We start from the raw sequence: 19,819 nt of genomic DNA, 5'->3' as shown, positions 1-19,819 counted from the left end.
TCCCAGCTATACAAATAATTGGTTTATCTAAAAGCAGGACAACTTTGACACATTATGAAAAAGCGAAGTACCGACAATCAATCAAGGTGAGATGTGGTCTGGCACTGATTATTTTTTTTTCCTTGCAGAGGGTGATATAATTTCAGAAAAAGAGTTCGCAGTAAATGAGGCATTTCTGACGCTATAAAGTTATTTATTCTCACTAGGAGAGTCGATATAGCCATGTCCGTATGTCAGTCCGTATGTCAGTCCGTCCGTTTATCCGTCTGTCCGTACGTCTGTCTGTCCGACTGTTCGTCGCAAACTGAAAGGATATTTAAAAAACTATAAACCTTCTGATACTACATCATGATGGTAATAGTTAAAAAAACTATTTTCTATGGATGTTGCGGAATGCATGTAACTGAAATTTAATTTACAAGGTCTTGAACAAACGATTTTTTTCTTTTAATTACAACAATTAAAACAAATAAAAACGTCGAGAAATTTTCATTCAATTACCATTTTTATGAAAATGTATGTCAAAAATACATTTTTTTTCCCTTCGTCCAATACCTACTTTATGGTCTTAGCTAAAACACGTTTTTTATTTTTTACTTCTGGTGATCCTGCAAAAAATTCAACTGTCAACGCGGAGATACCTTTATTTCCATGGGACTGTCGGGAAGTACGCCTTAAAAGCTGAGTTTTAAATATTTTGTTTTGAAAATATCACAAAATCTTTATTGAATATGTATCTCTAAAATAAAAAAAAAGTTTAATTAAACTTTTCAGTTTTAATATGAAAAAAACCCATGGGAAAAGTATTTTAATTTAGATGGCCCTGATGGCTTTCAATATTTTTATCACGATTTCGGAAACACGGGCTATATTTTAGTCGCCACCACAGCCGAGAAGGTGAAATAATAGTGTGGGGTGCTATCACGTCTTATGGAACTATTGACTTGATTTTTATCGATCAGAAAACGCATGGCAATCGCTTCTAAACATTGTTGGAGTCCGTACTTTCAAAATTAAATAATCTCTTTAGACCAATTGGATTTGGATTTTTCGACATGACAATGCTCAAAACGGTATATCGTACCATATTCACCAGAGCTAAACGTAAATGAAAATATTTGGGACTGGCTAGCACGGAAGGTATACGTAGGAGGAAAGCTAAACGAAGATAAGGAAACATTAACTGCAGCCATTAAACGTGGTTGCCCTGAATCGATCGTTGATTATGCACAGGTTTAACCAAATATTAAACAACAAAAAAAGCGAACGTCGCCAAGCCGAAGTTAATATACCCTTGCAGCTGTTCCAAAAATTAAATGTTCTTTAAAACATCTAAATTTGGAATTATATGCGTATATGTTATAAAACATTGAAACTATAATGATTTCACCATTATTATTTGATCGTTTCTATGCAAGCTTTTTGATATTGTTTTACGATTTAAAAGAAATTTTTTTTTTTAGTTCTGAATAAATAAACCACTACTGTGTCCAAAAGAATTAAAACAAATTAGGAAATTAACAAATTTTTAAAAAAATATTTTGATTGTTCCCATGATTTAAATGATTTCTTTTAAACCAAATTAAAGCAGTAATTCTAAAATAAAAACCATTAATATTCATCGAAGAACTAAAAAAAATTAAAGAACACCAAAGTTCTAATTTTATCGATTTTTTCTCCCCGATTGTTCCTATGGAACCAATATTGTAATTTATTTTACTTTGTGAATGTGCTAAAGGGCACAAAAGTAAAGGATTGCTTTGATTGAATCAAAACAGCTTAGCTGTGAAGAGCCTGCTCTTTTTCGTGATCTGGCTCCTGAAACTAGTTGTCATTTTGTCGGCCCGAAAACGCCTTACCAGCTTTAAAATTAGATCTCACATAGACGGATGAGATAACCAAACTTTCTGAATTTCAGAATTAAGGTTTTAATTTTATTCAATACGGACAAGTATTATTCAGCAATTAAAAGTATTAAACAGCAATTAAAATATAGTCGTTGTTGAGACCTAAAGCTTTTTCTAGGTCTATTTCAATTTCACTCTGATCACAGAGTGACCAAATAAGTCGCCATTAAAATTTCAGATCACCTTATAATTTGTTGTAAAACAAGGGTGGCATTACGTCCAAAACTTCTATTGTAGAATTGTTCACAATAGAATTGGGTACGGCAAACGAACTTAGTTCGTTTGACCAAAGAGAACAAACTTACAAATTGGCAGTCGCATCTGCAGCTTAAGCCGCTAGGTGAAGTTAAAAAAGGAGATGATATGATGAGAGAGAACAAACAGTCGTTATAAAGAATATTTAATTTTGTTAGTAGCTGACAGGATACATAAACATCGGCTTGGCTTAGTCTGCTACCATTATTGTTTATACCCTTGCAGAGGGTATAATAATTTCAGTCAGAAATTTGCAACGCTGTGAAGGAGAAGTTTCCGACCCTATAAGGTATATATATTCTTGATCAGCATCACTAGGGGAGTCGATCTAGCCATGTCCGTCTGTCCGTCCGTTTCTACGCAAACTAGTCCCTCAGTTTTAAATCTTTCTGCATGAAACTTTCCCAAAAGTTGTCTTTCTATTGCAGGTAGTATATAAGTCGGAACGATCCGGATCGGACGACTATAGCATATAGCCCCCATAGGAACAATCGAAAAATTAAATTTGAAAAAATTATAACTTTTTTTTAATTTTTTTTTTTACTTCTTCGACATATAGTGATGGTTAAATATTTCGAATTACGGTTTAAATTTCATCAAAATCGGACGACTTTATCATATAGCTCCCATAGGAACAATCGGAAAAAAAAATACAAAAAATATTATAACTTTGCTTTTTTAGTTCTTCGACATATAGTAATGGTTAAATATTTTAGAACTACGTTTTAAATTTCAATTTAAATTACTATATCATATAGCTGCCATAGAAATAATAAAAATATATAAAATAACTATCTGATAATTGACCTGCAAATCATCATAGCTTCAATGTTTTTAAACATACACGCAAGTAAATCTTTTAATGTTTTCAAAAATGTTTTATTCTTGCAATAGCTGCAAGGGTAAATGAACTTCGGATTGCCGAAGTTTGCTTTCTTTCTTGTTTTATTTTAAATTTGAGAATGTCACTCGGCTATAACTTTTTCAACCGGTTGCTCATTAAGCTCAAATTTGTTCTAATCCCTCCAAAAAATGTGGGTGAGTGTGAAATAATAGCCTAGGTGCACAATACACACTCTATGGCCACTAACTATGCCCACCACAATTTCTTTCCTGAAAAGTCACTCTTATTCAGACTCCTATGATTTACGGAGACTGCGGAAGTTACAATTCCTTCCCGATAATATGACGAGGACTTAGTGTCCTTTTGCGAGTCGCCCAAAGATGACTTTTGAGCATCCAGTGGCATCGAGCGGAGCGGTTTACGGTAAGCGGATCGCAGACGCCTAATGAATTTTCGTCCATTACGTAAATGAGAGCGTGACGAATTCAATTATAGTTTCATGTACATATTGTGAGCAAATCCAAATTCCGAGTATATCATGGACGAGGACGAACGGCACTACTGGCACCTGCGGTCCGTAGACAACGAGGAAGTGCCTCGCTTCCCGCCCACCAACATGGTGGAGCCACTGACGGCCAGCAGCCTGCTGCAGCTGTACCTCAACACCTTCGTGGCCGCCAATCTGGCTGAGGCGTGCGTGTTTCCGCTGGACGTGGCCAAGACCCGGATGCAGGTGGACGGCGAGCAGGCTAGAAGGACGGGCGCCGGAACGGCCACCTTTCGGGCCACGTTTGGCAACATGGTCCGGGCGGAGGGCTTCAGGTCGCTTTACGCCGGCTTCTCGGCGATGGTCACCCGGAACCTGCTCTTCAACTCGATGCGCGTCGTCCTCTACGACGTCTTTCGGCGCCCCTTCCTCCACGTGAACGAGCGGAACGAGGAGGTGCTCCGGATCCATCTGGCTTTGGGCTGCGGCTTCGCGGCCGGCTGCATAGCCCAGGCGCTGGCCAACCCCTTCGACATCGTCAAGGTGCGGATGCAGACCGAGGGCCGGCGCCGCCAGCTGGGCTACGAGGCGCGGGTGAGCAACATGGTGCAGGCCTTCGTGGACATCTACCGGCACGGCGGACTGGCCGGCATGTGGAAGGGCGTGGGGCCCAGCTGCATGCGGGCTTGCCTGATGACGGCCGGCGATGTGGGCAGCTACGACGTCAGCAAGCGCGCTTTCAAACGCATCCTGGAGCTGGAGGATGGCCTCCAGCTGCGCTTCCTTTCCTCCATGTGCGCCGGGCTGGCGGCCTCCGTGCTCAGCAATCCGGCGGACGTGATCAAGTCGCGGATGATGAACCAGCCGGTGGACGAGAGTGGGAGGAACCTGTATTACAAAAGCTCGATCGAGTGCCTCCGGAAGCTGGTGAGGGAGGAGGGCGCCCTGACCCTCTACAAGGGCCTCATGCCCACGTGGTTTCGCCTCGGACCCTTCTCAGTCCTGTTTTGGCTGTCCGTCGAACAGCTGCGCCAGTGGGAGGGCCAGGCGGGATTTTGAGGATCGAGCTTTTGTGCTGGTGTTGCATTATGTGATGCTTCTGTCGTATAATAAAAGATTCAAGATACAAGTCGTCGACCAAAAGAACGATATGCTTTACAGAGGGCCGATCTTTTAATCGAAATCAGAAAGCTGTTCAAATACACTGTAATAACTGATTTATACACCGAGAAAATATGAGAACGAAAAAACCATAGGAACAATAGAAAAAATAAATCAAAACAAGAAAGGAAGCAAACTTCGGCGTGCCGAAGTTCATATACCCTTGCAGCTATTTCAAAAACTTAATACTCTTTACTTGCGTGTATGTTTAAAAACATTGAAGCTATGATGATTTTCAGCTTAGTTATTCGATAGTTCCTATGCCAGCTATACGATTGTTCCTATGGGAGCTAAATGCTATAGTCGTCCGATTTTGATGAAATTTAAAACGTAATTCTGAAATATTTAAGCACTACTATATCTCGAAGCACTAAAAAAAAAATTAAAAAACACCAAAGTTATAATTTTTTTTTATTTATTTTATTATTTTAGAATTACGATTTAAATTTCATCAAAATCTTACGATTATATCATATAGCTCCCATAGAAATAACAAAAATATATAAAATAACTATCTAATAATTGAGCTGCAAATCATCATAGCTTCAATGTTTTTAGACATATACGCAAGTAAATCATAATTTTAATTTTTTCAGAAATGTTTAGTTCTTGCAATAGCTGCAAAGGTATATGAACTTCGGCTTGCCGAAGTTTGCTTTCTTTCTTGTTACTTCTCACTTTATCGAGAAGAAACGTTCTTGAAATCGAGAAGAAATTGTTCTTTTGTTCTCGATTTCGCTAAGCGAGAAGAAAAGATCTTGAACTTGGCGCACTATTGAGCACGGAAATACTGAAATCAAGACGATTTTTTTTTTCGGTATAAACATATAAAATATCTCTTAACCTTAAAGCTTAAACTTCTAATAGCTTTCAAATGAAACCCCTAGTAAATGTAATATTCCTTTACTTTCTTTACGCTGATCCTGAGCTGATTTCTGATTCGAAGAGACATTCTATATTAGGTTGCGGTTATAAGCATGATGAAGTTATCCAACGAAATACATTGCTCCGTGAATAAAAACCATCATGAGCTTGAAAATATGTGTTAAATTAAGAATTTTCTTATTTTTTTTGTTTAATCTCTGAAACATTTAAAATTTATATTCGTTGTCGAAACACCTGTTTACTTTTAGTGTTATCGTGTGAGTTTTTTGACTGAACATATGGAACATATGGATAAAAGACAAGGAGTCTGCCCTTGGCATTACGGATTAAAGGGTCGGATGTGAATATTGTGTACAGGACCAGACCAATGGTTAATGACCATGATCTTTATTAACGAACTTGTTCTATAAGGTGTATAAGGAAAGTTGAAAAACGTTCTATTGCCAGTTGAATGAGACCTTAATGATCGGTTTACCATTACACTAGATAAGAAACAAGAAGGAACGATAAAGCAATTAGGGTTTAAGTGGCTCCTTCTGCTATTTCAGCAAACCGTTTTAATCTCCGTTTGTCCTCAAAATTTTTTGGAAAATGTTGTTCTCTTAACTATCTACGAACCCATGCCAGAATAAGCTACAAAGAAGCAAATGCATGCACACCGGATGAACTTGAATTCAATGTAATATCAAGTTATTAAAATCTCGCAGTCGATGTATTACTAGCTAGATCGCCTATAACACTGAAAAGAGTTGGAGGACTACTTCATTGAACAAATATCATTCACATTGCTTTTTTAAAGTGCATAAAAAAGCGTTCCAAAAATATTTTGTAATATAAATGTTGTTATTAAATCGACAAAATCCTCCAGAGATCAATCCTTGGCGTTCTGGTACAGTTAACCTCCCTGAATCAGAAAAAGACACTCCAAATTTTTAATATGGCACCATTTTTTTAAAGCTTAAACAATGATTTTCACCCGATTTTTTTTATTTCTTTTTTCATCAGTTCTGCCTAAAAAAATTGGCGTACAAAATAGTTTACCCTGCGGACTATTTAGTTTAATAGCTCGATGGCTTCGTTCATGTTCTCTCATAAAGATAAAGCTTACAAAAAAATTTCTGTTTTTTAAACAGTTAAAATCTATATTGTTGTCTCTGTAATTTAGTGTGAATGTGTTGTGTTTTTGTTGAGTAGAGCAACAAAGTAATTCCAGCGAAGTCCACTTCAAAATCCAGTTGAGATTTGTAGAGCATTTAATTCTTGTTCAAATTTGTGTTGCTAGAATCGATACTTATTGCCACTTCTTCTGGAATAAATGAGGAAATTGACAGAACCGATAACAAAAATACCAGCCAGGTTTCGGTGTAAAAGTTCCGTTCGTTAATAAACCAAAGGGGCCGATACATCAATGAGCAAAATTGTAACTTAAAAGTAACATTTTGCTTATTCAATAAGCTTAGTACTCAGATCGACGAACAGTTTCGAAAACTGTTTCGAAAAAAAGGCACCGTCGAAAAGTGTTCGCCGCTTATTTGCCTCTCGCTCCCTCTCAAAGGCGGCGGATGATTTTCGTCGATCTGAGTACTAGTCTTTAAAGGCTAAATAATTGATTTTAAAAATCTTTTTGGAACAAAAATTGGGTAGAAATATAAAATATAAAACATATAACTAATAAAAACAAGAAAGAAAGTAAACTTTGGCAAGCCGAAGTTCATATACCCTTGCAGCTATTGCAAGAATTAAATATTTTGAAAACATTAAAATGATGATTTACTTGTGTATACGTTGAAAAACATTGAAGCTATGATGATTTGCAGCTCAATTATTAGATAGTTATTTTATATATTTTTATTATTTCTATGGGAGCTGCATGATATAGTCGTCCGATTTTGATGAAATTAAAACCGTAACTCTGAAATAATTACCCAATACTATATGTCGAAGAACTAAGAAAAATATTAAAAAACAGCAAAGTTATAAATTTTTTTTTTTTTTTTCCGATTGTTCCTATGGGAGCTATATAATAAAGTCGTCCGATTTTGATTAAATTTAAACCGTTATTCTGAAATAATAACCATTACTATATGTCGAAAAACTAAAAAAAAATGAAAAACAGCAAAGTTATAATTTTTTTTTAATTTATTTTTCCGATTGTTCCTATAGGAGCTATATGCTATAGTCGTCCGATCCGGCTCGTTCCGACTTATATACTACTTGCAATAGAAAGACAACTTTTGGGAAAGTTTTATGCAGATAGCTTTAAAACTGAGGGACTAGTTTGCGTAGAAACGGACGGACAGACGGACAGACTGACAGACGGACAGACGGACATGGCTAGATCGACTCGCCTAGTGATACTGATCAAGAATAAATATACTTTATAGGGTCGGAAATGTCTCCTTCACTGCGTGGCAAACTTCTGACTGAAATTATAAACCCTCTGCAAGGGTAGAAAAACTGTTTGTAGTATATTAAAAATTTAAACTCTGCTAGGTTTAAACCGGAAAATGTAAAAATGTATAAGAAATCTTTTTGAAAAAGCAATATCCATATAGTCCGTCAATGAATGAGGACAACAATGAAGTGTCATATCCTCCTTATTAGCGGCAAATGCAAATAAAATTTTAATTTTAAGGTTTGCCATGCAAACTTACGCTGCGTACGCATAACTATAATCTGCATGTTTGTCCCAAATCTCTAGCTTTTTAAGTTTCCGAGATCTCGAAGTTCATGTCCACGACAAAGTTTCGTCAGACTCGTTTTCCGCAGGATAAGTGAACTAGGGCAGGCGTCTGCCAACCTAACTGGAGATGCGAAATCGGCTATTGCTGGCACCAAATGGAAAGATAAAGCTAAATAGTACTATCAGCAATACTTTCAATCAGCTCTTAAAATCAGCTTACTTTCTTGTTATTAACTGAATAGTTCGTTTTAGTGACTGAAGCTTGCATTTTTTTCTTAAAATATTTGGGTGATTGAATAGAGGGTTTGCCTAAAAACGCGGCGACGGAAGGACAATACCTGCAAGCCTCGTATCAGCCAAAACAACATGGCCAGTAAAATTTCGATTTTTAATTGATTGAACCGATCTTGAAGTTTAGACTTGTCGTTTCGTTAGAGAGGAATACAAACACGCGCCAGCGCAATAAATAAATACAATGTGATTAATTTTACAGCTCATAAAAGTGGTCGAGCATCCTCGCCTTTACATATGTATGTACGTACATCTGTATCTTCGCCTCATTCTAGGTCTTTCTTTGATTAATTTGTGTTTTCTCCAGAAATAGCGAAACAAAAGTCGAATATTTCGGAGAGTGAAAGTGAACAACAGCAGAGCATATGCTGCCCAAATGTGACCCTCTTCAGAAAATTCAGTACAAATCCACACATGGCGGCATGGAGGTACAATGTGGGTCAATGTCTTTCTGCCAGATGACAGCCGAGCTATAATATGCAGAACGACAACTAGTGAAAAAGCAAAGCAGCTGCAAAGTGGACGGAGAGCTCCGCGTCCATTCTTCTGACGGCCAAGCACCAACACTGAAAATTTAATAAATATCCGTTCTTATTTATGAATATTATGCGGAAAATAATTGCGCCTTGCGTCAGCCATTTTCGATGACTGTACGGCACCGAAAATAGCCTGACAATCCGCACAGACCAATAATGGCCAACGCCGAGAGCTCTGGCTTCTTAAACAATTAGAAGAAACCCTAAATGCAGAAAGAATTGTTAATGCTCAGGGTCGCAACGACCTACACAAACGCGAAAGGAGCGCAGAGTTCATTGATCTATCGATTGCCGATTGCCCCCACCCAGAGATATAATGCGGCATATGCTTACTTTTTGTGAGGAGCATTTTCAGTTGGCTCACTCGGCTTTTTAATTTCAATAGTATTAAAGTATCGTATTTTATGTGATTTATATCCATATATTTATGCATTCCGTTTTCATTTCAAGTTTGCTTAGCTTGTACGAAAAATGTCATGGAGTGTGGGCGGAACGGGGGGAGGGGGAGGGGGGGAAACAGGTGGGAATCCAAGGGCGCAATGGGGATAATGGAGTGTGCGAGAGCGTGAAAAGGAAAAGTTGTAATGCGCTAACGATGTATTTAGGCCGTACTGACTACGATGTGGAAAATGGCAAACATCAAGCCAATGCATTTACAGGAGTGAGAGAGTGCCTAGTTATATGGTCTTGCAATGGAAAACAGATTCGAGATGTGAAAACTATTTTGTTGAAGCATGCACTTTGATGTTTAGCTTAAGTTTTAGTTTTAATTTCTCCCTATTCATTATCGTTCTATAAAAATTACACCACTGCGGTTGGTATTCACGATACTTCCATTTTGGTTTCTTCTTTGCACCATACAAAAATAGAGCATCGCCGATCTCCAAATAGTTTACATATATAAATATATATAGAGATATTTATTTATATTGGTTGTTTTTCTCCTGTGTGTTTGCCTTCCTCTCAGTTTCCTTCGCTTCGCTTCGCACTGTTTCGTTGGCCTTCTTCACTCTCTACTTTTTCGTCCGGCTGTCAAATCGAAATCTTCTCTCACTCACTTTTTTTATAAAACCTGCGTGTGTGTATTCATGTATAAATATACATAAACTTTTTCGGTTGTGTAAATATTGCTATACAAAAAATCTTTCCAAAAAATGACTGCGTTGCTTTGCGTTGTTGTGGGATATACATTTTTTAGATTTGCTGTTGGTTTTGTTGCATTTGCAGTTCTTGTTTAGCATTTTTGGATGACGACTGAGTTCTTATTTAAGGGACATTTTATAGTTTTGTGTTTTCCTTTTATTTTTATCGTATAAACCAAAAAGTTTTAAATATAATAATGCAGAAATTTATAATTTTGTTGTAGTTGGGTGTTAATTTGCGTTTTTTGACATTTTTCAAGCATATGCATTTTTTCTGCTACACACAAAAAACCGCAAATTCTTTCTTGGCCGTTGGTTTTTTACATAAATTTAAATATTAATAATTACTTTTTATGTGTTATTAGTTCATTTACGGTTTTCTCTTATCAAATTTGTTGCTTTTGTTGTAGTTGTTGGTGTGTGTTGTTGTGGTTGATGGGGGTGTTTGTGTTGATTTATTCTCCTAGTACCCGCAAGTAATCAGATAATCTCCAAGTTTCTCTACGACGGAAGCGGCCTGCTGAGGCTGAACGGGGTCCTCGTAGATGGAAACGATCACGGCTGCAAAGGACAGACGAATATAATTAATATATTAATATTTATGTAAAGGTGTAGAAAATATTAGTGCTATTCTTGAATAGGTTGAGTATATTTATGCCCATGTTTGCAACGCAGGGAAGGAGACATTTCCAACCCCATAAATGTATATTCTTGATTAACATTTAGACGTCTGTCTGTCTGGTATTCTCATTAGACTTCCCAAAAGTTGACTTTCTCGAACTAATATTCCTTGAGATGTTGTAATGGTGTATTATTTCCGAACTACTGTTTTAATTATTTTAATATCGGACACCGATGTCAAATGGCTGTCATAGGAACAATCGAATAATTTAGAATATCATCATAGCTTCACTCTTGATAAGCATCTAAATCTAATTATTGGTGTTTTAAAGAATATTCAATTTTTTAAACATCTGCAAGGGTATATAAACTTAGGTTCCCCGATGTTTGCTTCCTTCCTTGTTTTATTACAATAACTACATTTTTGTGTTCGTACTAAATATTTTAGAAGTTTTGTGCTTTATATGTTTAAAGAAATGGGTGTAGATGATTTTACGATTTTAAAAATAAGTTAACATTAAATTATAATGTTGCCATAGAAAAGATTAAAAAATCGAATTGAAAAAATTTACACAAAAAGAATCTTGATGCAAAGGTAAGCTTTTGTTTAACGTGGTATTCGTCCGGATATGTGAGTTAAATTTCCACAATTTTTTCCTAGTCCTGAACATGAGCATACACATATTTCTTCCCAAGCATCTAACCAAAATTAAATCACCCTCTGCAAATGTTTAGAGCCATTCGAATTTTTCAAGTTGTATTCTGCCCCTCTCTCTTCCACTTGTATGCGCTGCGGTAGACAATTTCTTCGCCACCCGTCCACAATATTACGCTTTTCAGCAGTAAAGTGAATCCGGTTGACATCGCTCTCGAAAGCGGGGAGAAAGCGGCTATCAGCAGCGAAAAAATTAGAACTAACCGTTTTTTATAACAGCAGTATCTCTTAGGCAGCTGGAAATTATGAATAAAGCGATCAATAAGAGCGCCTGAGCCCGCCACAAGCCGAAGTGAAACCTGGACGGGACGGACGGCTGACCGGACAACTCAAGAGCAAACGAGAACGGACCCGAATGACAAGTCTCGAGTCGAGTGGCTAATACATTAATCAAATGAGCAGAGAAGTGATGGACACTTAATTGTTTGGGTATTGAGTTGAGACCGCAGCTCAGCAGCTCAGCAGCTCAGCAGCTCATCAGCTCACCGCTTCGTCGAATCAAAATGAAGCGTGAACGGACAACGGACGCAAAGCTGGCTCGGGGTCAATAAACCGGGACTGGATTTTCCAAATGAAGAAAGAGCCTTAAGAGTAGCTGTGCTCAGCAATTTTGGGTGATGGTTAGGGGTGGTAATGTGGGTGGCATGATGTATCGATTAGTGATAACGCAAATATAACAAGTAAAGGTTGTTTGGAGCTTAACTCTGTTTTTTTTTTTTACATATGTATAGCATAGGAAGCTAGAGATGGGCAAAAAATGTCGGATTTGGATTTTTACATTTTTATTTTCCCTTGGTATTTGGTCATTGCTCCACTATCGTGCCTAACTATCACATCAAGCAGCAACAACCATAACAAAAAACAGACAACAAACAAAAGCGTTAGAACAAAAAATTCAATTTTATCATTAGTTAAAATTGTAATTTTACTTGTTGAGTACTTCGCAATGGCTAAAATAGGATTGAATATCGTACTATAACCCTTTTAAACTCTTCAAGGCAGCCTTGGCAAGTACACTTACATAACTTATTGGATTCATTTCGGCTAAATGAATATATAAAATAATGCTTTTCATTATTGTCAAGGTTTCTATTTGCTATTAATCATTAGCTTTAATGTTTATTGTCCAGATTTGTTTGGTTAATAAAAAAAATCGCGGTTCTAACGAATGAAAATTTTCACACATGGTTGATTTTCTCCGCAAAGCTAATAAACAACATACGTCGGATTTAGTTCAGCTATTTTTCATAAGAGAAACCCAACTCCAGCTTAATCATTAAAAGCGAAAGCAGAGTCTTGGTTAGAACTACTTGTGTAAACAGTATGTCAACCACATTTTGAGTCACTAAATTAAAATAAATGTTCTTTTGACTTTGCTTACTTGGTCAATTACCTAAAACAATTCGTATGTTCTTTTTTCTACATATGAAGTTTTAACAAAACTTTCTTGTTTAAACAAAAAAGGCTGCAATGTGAGTTTGCCACTCACTGTTATCAATACGTTGTCTGCGTCTGCCCACCCCGTAAACCATTATCAGATTTTTTTTAATGCCTCTCGATTTTACAGACTTATCGCTGGCGGAAAGAATTTAATCAAAGGCCAACGGCATTAATAGCAGATAAGTTTGGAAGTTAAAGAAAATGTTTAAGGTAAATTAAGGTTTTAATGAAAAAGCTAAAAGAACAACATATGTATTTGCGGACTCCCTCAAAAAGTATAGGAAAATGAGAGTGGTTAAATGTGCACCATTATCGTTACATTTTTGGGGTCAACCAGCGACTTTTCCAAATTAAGCATCTTTAGCTGGCTATATGTTTGAAAATGTTCGCTCGCTCGCTCTGCGCTTGTATGGTGAACAGCCAATTTTGATTTTTGTTTTAGCTGTTTGGTTTGCGTTTACGACCAGTTTGTTTGCTGACGCGGCAGTCGCACTACCATATTTGTACAGTTTTTTGCGGCAACTGTTGCGTACTGGGCACACACACTTTCACGTAAACACAGAAATACAGAAACACAGAAACAGCCGCCCTCCACCCTCCGCCCAACGCTGAATCCACAAGCTCAAGGTTGTTGCCATAATCCATTTCAAGTGTAAATGTTGCATTAGGCGTGTGAGTGTGTCGAACGACCCAGAGGCAGTGGCGTAAAAATAGAAAAATTGGCAAGAAATTGTTCTATGGTTCGCTTTGGACCTGACCAGTTCGTGTGGGGCGCCAGTCAGCCGATACAGCTGCTATCTAGAGCCTCAAATCCAGCTGATGGGGGCTTTTTGTTTTGCCACAATCGCGCACCGTATACGCTTCTTGAATTACCGCCTGCCCGACCGAATGCCAGAACGGTGTTTGCTTTAGGCGGTTAAGGCCTGCTGGAGCATTAGTTGGCTGCTTGAGATGTTGCTCGACGACAAACTTATTTGCTTTAAATGTGTCGCTAAAAACTTATTTTTAAGGGACACTACAACTGGATAAGGCCTTGTTTCTCAGTTAAATTTTGAACTCTACCATCGCTGTTGCTGCCCCTGATTTTTTTTTTTTTTGGGTTTACAAGCATTGGTTTTATTATCATATCCAGCGCAAAAAAAAGTTTGAATTTCATAATATTGATTAAATTTAAACTTATCACTCTCTATCTTTTATGACGATTTTATTAATAAAACTTCCCTTTTGGTCCCTAATAAACCAGCTGACAGTCCCCTACAAAGAATAGAATATTCATAATCTAGACGGTATATTCATGTCCGTCTTTTTATTTAAAATAATAGCTGCAAGTAAAAATTCGCAAAAAAGTTGGACAAATCGGAATCTTTGTTCTTCGTTTTAAAAGTGAGTCGACAAACAGGTCTAAAAATTTGAATCTGAGAAAATCTCTAGGAAATGGAAACTGGAAAAGGCCGGTAAAGTCCATAAAAACACTGAGTTAGGAATGTTTGAGCTTTGAAAGTTTGTGTTTACAGGCCTCTTGATTGACCTCTTATTGGAAAAAATAACACTTTACGAACTGGAGATATATCCGTATGTTAAGCATCTTTTATTTTTCCCGTTAAAATTAATTTGTAAATCAGAGGTAATATTTTATGCCGGTAAGATATAAAAAAGAAGTGAAAAATAAGGACGCAAACCTAAGATAAAAATCTGTTTGCCATGGTTTTCCGCTGAATTATTCGATCGTTTCTATGGCAGCTTTGTGACATCGTTGTTTGATTTTAATTAAATGTATACTGAAATTCTAAATTAATTTACTAACACTATATTTTGAAGAATATTAATCAAAAATTTAAAAATAGCATATTAATCAAAAATTTAAAAATAGCGAAGTTAATTAATTGAAACTTTCGTGCAGATAGCTTTAAAACTGAGAAACAATTTGGATTAGAATGTTTTTTTTTTTGTATTCTTAAAATGTCAATATAAAACATATAAAAAATAAATATTTTCGGTTGCTTCTAATAACGTGTTATTGTTTAAAATGAAGTTTTCTATGCCAATTTACCATGTACCTCTATTGCTTAACTTAACTAACTTTACTCTAACTTTAAGTAATTGCTTAAACAAAACAACTGACAAAAATGAAAATGACATAGAATATTGTGCACCAAATTTTAATGAGATTTTATTTGTTAGTCAATTTATAGAGACGATTTGATTGTGGATGCTTACCTTGTGTTGTCTTCATGCAGTGCACTCCACTTCGGCCGAGCTTGGCGCGAACGACGCGATCTGTGCCGGAGAGGTAAATGTACCGCTGACCGGCGAGTGTCACGCCGTTGCTGGTGAGCCCGTCCTGCTGGTCGAAGCCGCTAATCAGTTTGGAGAGCTCCTCTTTTGTCACCTGCAAGATGGTAAATGATGGGTTAGTGGACGGGCTTAACATGGATAGTTGTGTTGCAGTAAAAGTGTTGTGGAATTATGGTTAAGGCCGAACACGTTTGGCTCTCTAAACAGCCATTTTTTATTAGAGACCTGCACAAGTATCCTAACAGCCATTGAGTACTAATCTCGAAATTTTTAAGATTTTTCTTTACTTTTGACAGCCAATTTTACCTGGAAATTTGCAGAACTATATAACCCTCATATAAACCGACCATGCAAATATAATAATATAATATAAAGCCCTAAGTCCCTTCAACAATATAAGAGCTTTATTGTTATTATTCTCTTGACACGAGAAAAGCGTTCTACCGGCGATCTGCCGGCATACGAACTGTATGCGAGTTGTGCTCTCCCAGTCTGAATATGCTTGACCCCACCAGGATACTAAAATCATTGATGGCGCTATCAACATTATCAACATTTCGGCATCGTCAACGCAGTATTTTCAGACATAAATGTATCGGCTAGGCAATCGTCAAAATAAGCAGTGCATGCCTATGATTTGAGTGCGCCAGTGAATGCTGCAGACGGCCCACCGCAAACAAAAGCAAACCCACCACTGCGAGCAAAACACCACTTTTGAAAACAGTTGGCAACAGCGACGACTACCAGCTCATTAACAAGTTTTACTCAAGGGTGGAACTGGGTGGGGTGTGGCACCAGAGGCTGGGGCTGGCAAAGGGCTATGGGATATGGAATATGGGATATTATAGGACACAAGTATCGGTTAATCGTCTAAATAAGCAGTGGATGCATGTACATATGTGCCAGCTAAACCACGACGGGGTTATGGGCTCGCGGTACAGAGGCACATTAAGTTTTGTTAAAATATTAAAAAAAAAAAAATCAGCTGCAGACGTCCCACGCAAACAAAGAAAAACCACCACCGCAAAACAAACCACCACCCGTTTGAAAAAAGTTGGCAACATCGACGACTGCCAACTTATTAACAAATGTGGTCCATCCACTCCAGGGTGGAAAAAGAAGGGGTGTGGCATTTGGAGGCTGGGGCCGGCAAAGGGATATGTGCCCATCCTGAATTTTGGTTTTCAAAAACAAGTTTTGCACACTTGAATGACTTGTCCGTCCAGACGGAGACATATAAACATGGGATAAAGATGGAGATGGAGGGGGAGGGCATTAGGCAGCTCACCAATGTCATAAGCCTTGGCTTAATAGAAAACAAGTTGGCAGCCCAACCCGATAACAGCTGCTTTTTCCAGGGGTAAGGAAGGAAATTAATTTGAAAATCTCGCACATTTGATACTCATTTGCTGCTGCCAAACAGTGACACATCGAAATGCCACTCGAATTCGGCATCGAGAAGTTTCCATTGAGCGCAAATCTGAACGAGTAAGAGAGCAGATGAGTCGAGAAAAGCCGGTTTTGTGAAGACAGCTATGCCTAAAAAGTTAATAAACTAAGCAGTGCTCATTATACAGCGATAGCGAAAATTCCACAAGTGTCAAATATCATTGCAATCACCTAAAACGGGTGTTTTTAAATGAATTTCAGGGGATGTCGGTTGATTTATTCGGAACGCACATTATGGCTGAAAATGGAAACAGATTATACCTTTTAAAGCCGGTTTTGCGCAGAAAAATAAACAGATTTTTTTTTTATAAGTCTCAGGTGAGAAGTAGTCTGCTTTGAACTCAGTCGCATTGATTTCTAAAAACAGTCTGGCAAGGCCCAACGCAGCTGATCAATCTCGAGAGAAAAGCAATTACTCACAATAATTCATGCGAATGAAAACGCGAATTGGGATCAAAAGTAGGTAACTTGGGTAATGCGAAATAGGGAAAACCAACGAAGGCAGATACGAAAGCAGTGGGAGATAATGAAACGAAAGTGATACGCGTGCAGAAATAGCAGGTATGAACTGTGAAAGAATAGAGGGAGATGATGACGCGGCATCGGATCGAAAATTTGGCCAAATTGGTTTCCAATCCAATGCCACTAACACTGCGAGAAAAACTCCAATCGACAAACAAAGCGCAAGGGAGTGGCAGAATCGAGTGAAAACGGATAACGGAGAGAGCAGGATAAGTGTACATGGAATCGGCAGGAAGTTGCACACATACATCCGCACGCTATTCACAGAAAGGGCAAAAACGTGGCGCGCATACGAAAAATGCTCAGAGCCATTTAAAGGTAGCCGACTCAACTCACTCTCCGCTGGTGACGCGGCATCGCCTGCTCAAGATATTTCTGTATTTCTGTTCTGTTCTTTTCGCTTCGATAAAGAGCATTCATTTCGGCCGGCAGAGTTAACAAACGGCAACCAAGCAGTAAGACTAAAATAAAAAAAACAAAATTGTGTTGAATGTGATAAGGCCAGCGATACTAAAAGGGTGGGGCTGCGGGCTGCAGACTGCATTATCAAGAACCAGTGTTGCACAGCACCGCATACATTCGAACCGGCTGCTGATATCAAGTTCTCCCCTCCCTACTCCTACAACGCATTGAGTGTTTTGGTGATTACCGCGAACAGAAGCTGTGCTAGAGAGGATTGAACAACCAAATGGTCTTGTCCCGCTCTTAGGAAACGCAAAGCCAACTCTGACTCCGATTAGGACCTTTTGAGTGGGTTTCATGAACTCCTCGCGATCACGCAAACTCGCTTAAAGAGGGGACGAGAAAGGGAGAGTGGGCCTGCGCAGAAGCGCCGCTGCAGGGGGTGAACTGGCACTGGCGAGAGGGTGGGAGTTGCTTTTATCAGGCGTAAGTAATCATGGCGGCCGAGAGAGGGAGACAGCGAGACAGAGAGTCACACCCTTGAACTTGCGAAAATTCATTGTCAACTTGCCGTTTTCCAGCTTTCCAGTTTACCGTACTCACCTCAAAGCCATTGGACTGCGCCCAAATGTTGCCGTCGTGTCCGGCGATGCACGCCTTGGTCACGCACTGCGAGGCCAGGAGTTGGTTGTCCACATAATCTTGCCAGCTCATGGTGCTTTGTTTGTAGTGGGTGCGGATTAAATTGAAATTGAATTGGATTGGCTGGGCTGGATATTGGCTGGATCGCTGTCGCTGCTCTACCGCACGGCGAGTCGCACTTTTGTTTCGGGGGTCACACGAAATTTGCAGGGAAACAAAGAAAAACCGCAACGGTGACGATTTTTTCTGGGGGTAACTTACTTCAGACTGCAACGAGAGGTGGAGAAAGAGAGAGATAGACAGAAATTAACATTTATCGCATTGCATTCGCAAATCGTCGCCCCCGTTAGATACGCAAACTAAGCGCCTTGATTCGATAGCTGCTTTTGCAACGCCCTTGACAGATTATTGGGCAGCAGCGGCGACTTGGGACCCGACCTTAGAGGTGTCGAGCTATGTATATAGTACACCAACAACCGAATTTTCCTCCTCCGAAAAACTCACATATACACACACTGAGCACAGACACACACGGGGGATGAGACCAAGACAGACAGAAACCGTACGCCAGCAGCTCCACACACACGTCCGACTCGCTATGAATTTTCGAAGCGTTCAAGGCGGATTTCAAAAGTCGAATGAGCGCAAAGCAGAATCACAAACCGATTTTGAATTTGACAAAAAAAAAACTCACTCGGTGAGTGACGCAGCCGCCTGCTGCGCTTCAAAGCGCTCAAGCCATGAGTCACCCGCTCACTCACCTCACCCACTTCGACAAAAAGGAGAGAGAGTGCAACGGTGCGGCTGGAGTGTGTGTGCGAGGGAGATGGCCGTACGAGGTGGCCGTTATTAATCAGCCGGCTGCGGACAATGCAAATGAGTGAGTGAGAGCAGACGATGACTCAACGGCGGCTCTCTTAGCGAGTGTTATGAATCGCCTCTTTTTTGGCCGGCACTGAGTAACTGTCATAAATTAAAAATAGCCTTTAATTTCAATGCCTATATGTGCACGGATCTCGCGTATCATTATGCGATGCATCCGTTTATGTTAACAGTGGCCATTGACAATCCGAATACCGACCGGCTGCTTTACTTTTCCCACTTAATTTTTTGCACACTTATACACACACACACACGTATATGACGACGCACGGCCAACGCGGTTGGCCAAGTTGCGGTGTAGATGTGTGGGTTTTTGCCATTTAAGTCAGCAAGGAGGTCGTTTTTTTCGCAATTCATCCAGTGTTACAGGAAATTGTTTGTCTATTACCCCACCTAGAGCAAGTCCTAGATTTAACTCTTTTTAAACGGAATTCCAAAATCCTCACGGCACTCACACTGTTCACGCTGCGGTAAAAATTCAGAGTGACTAGAGCTGAGCCAACCACTCTCGATAGTATCGATATATAGAATATTTGGCTTTGTGGAACACTATCGAGGCTTAAGTTCCGATAGTAAATTATCGCTGGGGTTTGAGGTTCTTTCTCAGATCCTCTTTGTTCAAATATAATGATCCATTTTCAAGAAACACGAAGCTTTCGA

General features: G+C 38.9%; 2 protein-coding genes across 6 annotated transcripts; one reads left to right on the top strand and one right to left on the bottom strand.

Moving 5' to 3' along the window:
• The first annotated feature begins 3,139 nt into the window (after window positions 1-3,139).
• Window positions 3,140-4,623, top strand: LOC128253156 (mitochondrial uncoupling protein 4C-like). Of its 3 annotated transcripts, none has more exons than XM_052981367.1 (3): window positions 3,140-3,200; window positions 3,284-3,429; window positions 3,502-4,623. In XM_052981367.1, exon 3 carries the CDS (start codon window positions 3,545-3,547, stop codon window positions 4,550-4,552), a length of 1,008 nt encoding a protein of 335 aa, XP_052837327.1. In that variant the 5' UTR covers window positions 3,140-3,200; window positions 3,284-3,429; window positions 3,502-3,544; the 3' UTR covers window positions 4,553-4,623. The 3 variants fall into 3 exon arrangements, with proteins under 3 accessions (XP_052837327.1, XP_052837329.1, XP_052837328.1); XM_052981369.1 differs by having other exon boundaries at window positions 3,146-3,196; XM_052981368.1 differs by having other exon boundaries at window positions 3,181-3,429.
• A 5,469-nt stretch (window positions 4,624-10,092) lies between these two features.
• On the bottom strand, window positions 10,093-19,753 carry LOC128253181 (profilin). 3 transcript variants are annotated; one of them, XM_052981404.1, is made up of 4 exons: window positions 19,615-19,753; window positions 18,239-18,544; window positions 15,185-15,356; window positions 10,093-10,752 (listed from the first exon to the last, which is right to left on the bottom strand). In XM_052981404.1, exons 2-4 carry the CDS (start codon window positions 18,347-18,349, stop codon window positions 10,655-10,657), a joined length of 381 nt encoding a protein of 126 aa, XP_052837364.1. In that variant the 5' UTR covers window positions 18,350-18,544; window positions 19,615-19,753; the 3' UTR covers window positions 10,093-10,654. The 3 variants fall into 3 exon arrangements, with proteins under 3 accessions (XP_052837364.1, XP_052837365.1, XP_052837363.1); XM_052981405.1 differs by lacking the exon at window positions 19,615-19,753 and adding an exon at window positions 19,553-19,571; XM_052981403.1 differs by lacking the exon at window positions 19,615-19,753 and adding an exon at window positions 18,782-18,940.
• Between the last annotated feature and the right edge of the window lie 66 nt (window positions 19,754-19,819).

The sequence above is a fragment of the Drosophila gunungcola genome (assembly GCF_025200985.1).
Source record: "Drosophila gunungcola strain Sukarami chromosome 2L unlocalized genomic scaffold, Dgunungcola_SK_2 000007F, whole genome shotgun sequence".
Classification (NCBI taxonomy): domain Eukaryota; kingdom Metazoa; phylum Arthropoda; class Insecta; order Diptera; family Drosophilidae; genus Drosophila; species Drosophila gunungcola.
The sequence above is the reverse complement of the archived record's forward strand: the minus strand, read 5'-3'. Positions and strand labels throughout refer to the sequence as shown.

Excerpts from the sequence above, each read along its gene's own strand:
- LOC128253156 (XM_052981367.1), top strand. The coding sequence starts at position 3,545 with ATGGACGAGGACGAACGGCACTACTGGCACCTGCGGTCCGTAGACAAC.
- LOC128253181 (XM_052981404.1), bottom strand. The coding sequence starts at position 18,349 with ATGAGCTGGCAAGATTATGTGGACAACCAACTCCTGGCCTCGCAGTGC. Across the intron at positions 15,357-18,238 it reads CGCAGTCCAATGGCTTTGAG|GTGACAAAAGAGGAGCTCTC; the intron begins GTGAGTACGGTA and ends ACCATCTTGCAG. Across the intron at positions 10,753-15,184 it reads CTGCATGAAGACAACACAAG|CCGTGATCGTTTCCATCTAC; the intron begins GTAAGCATCCAC and ends TGTCCTTTGCAG.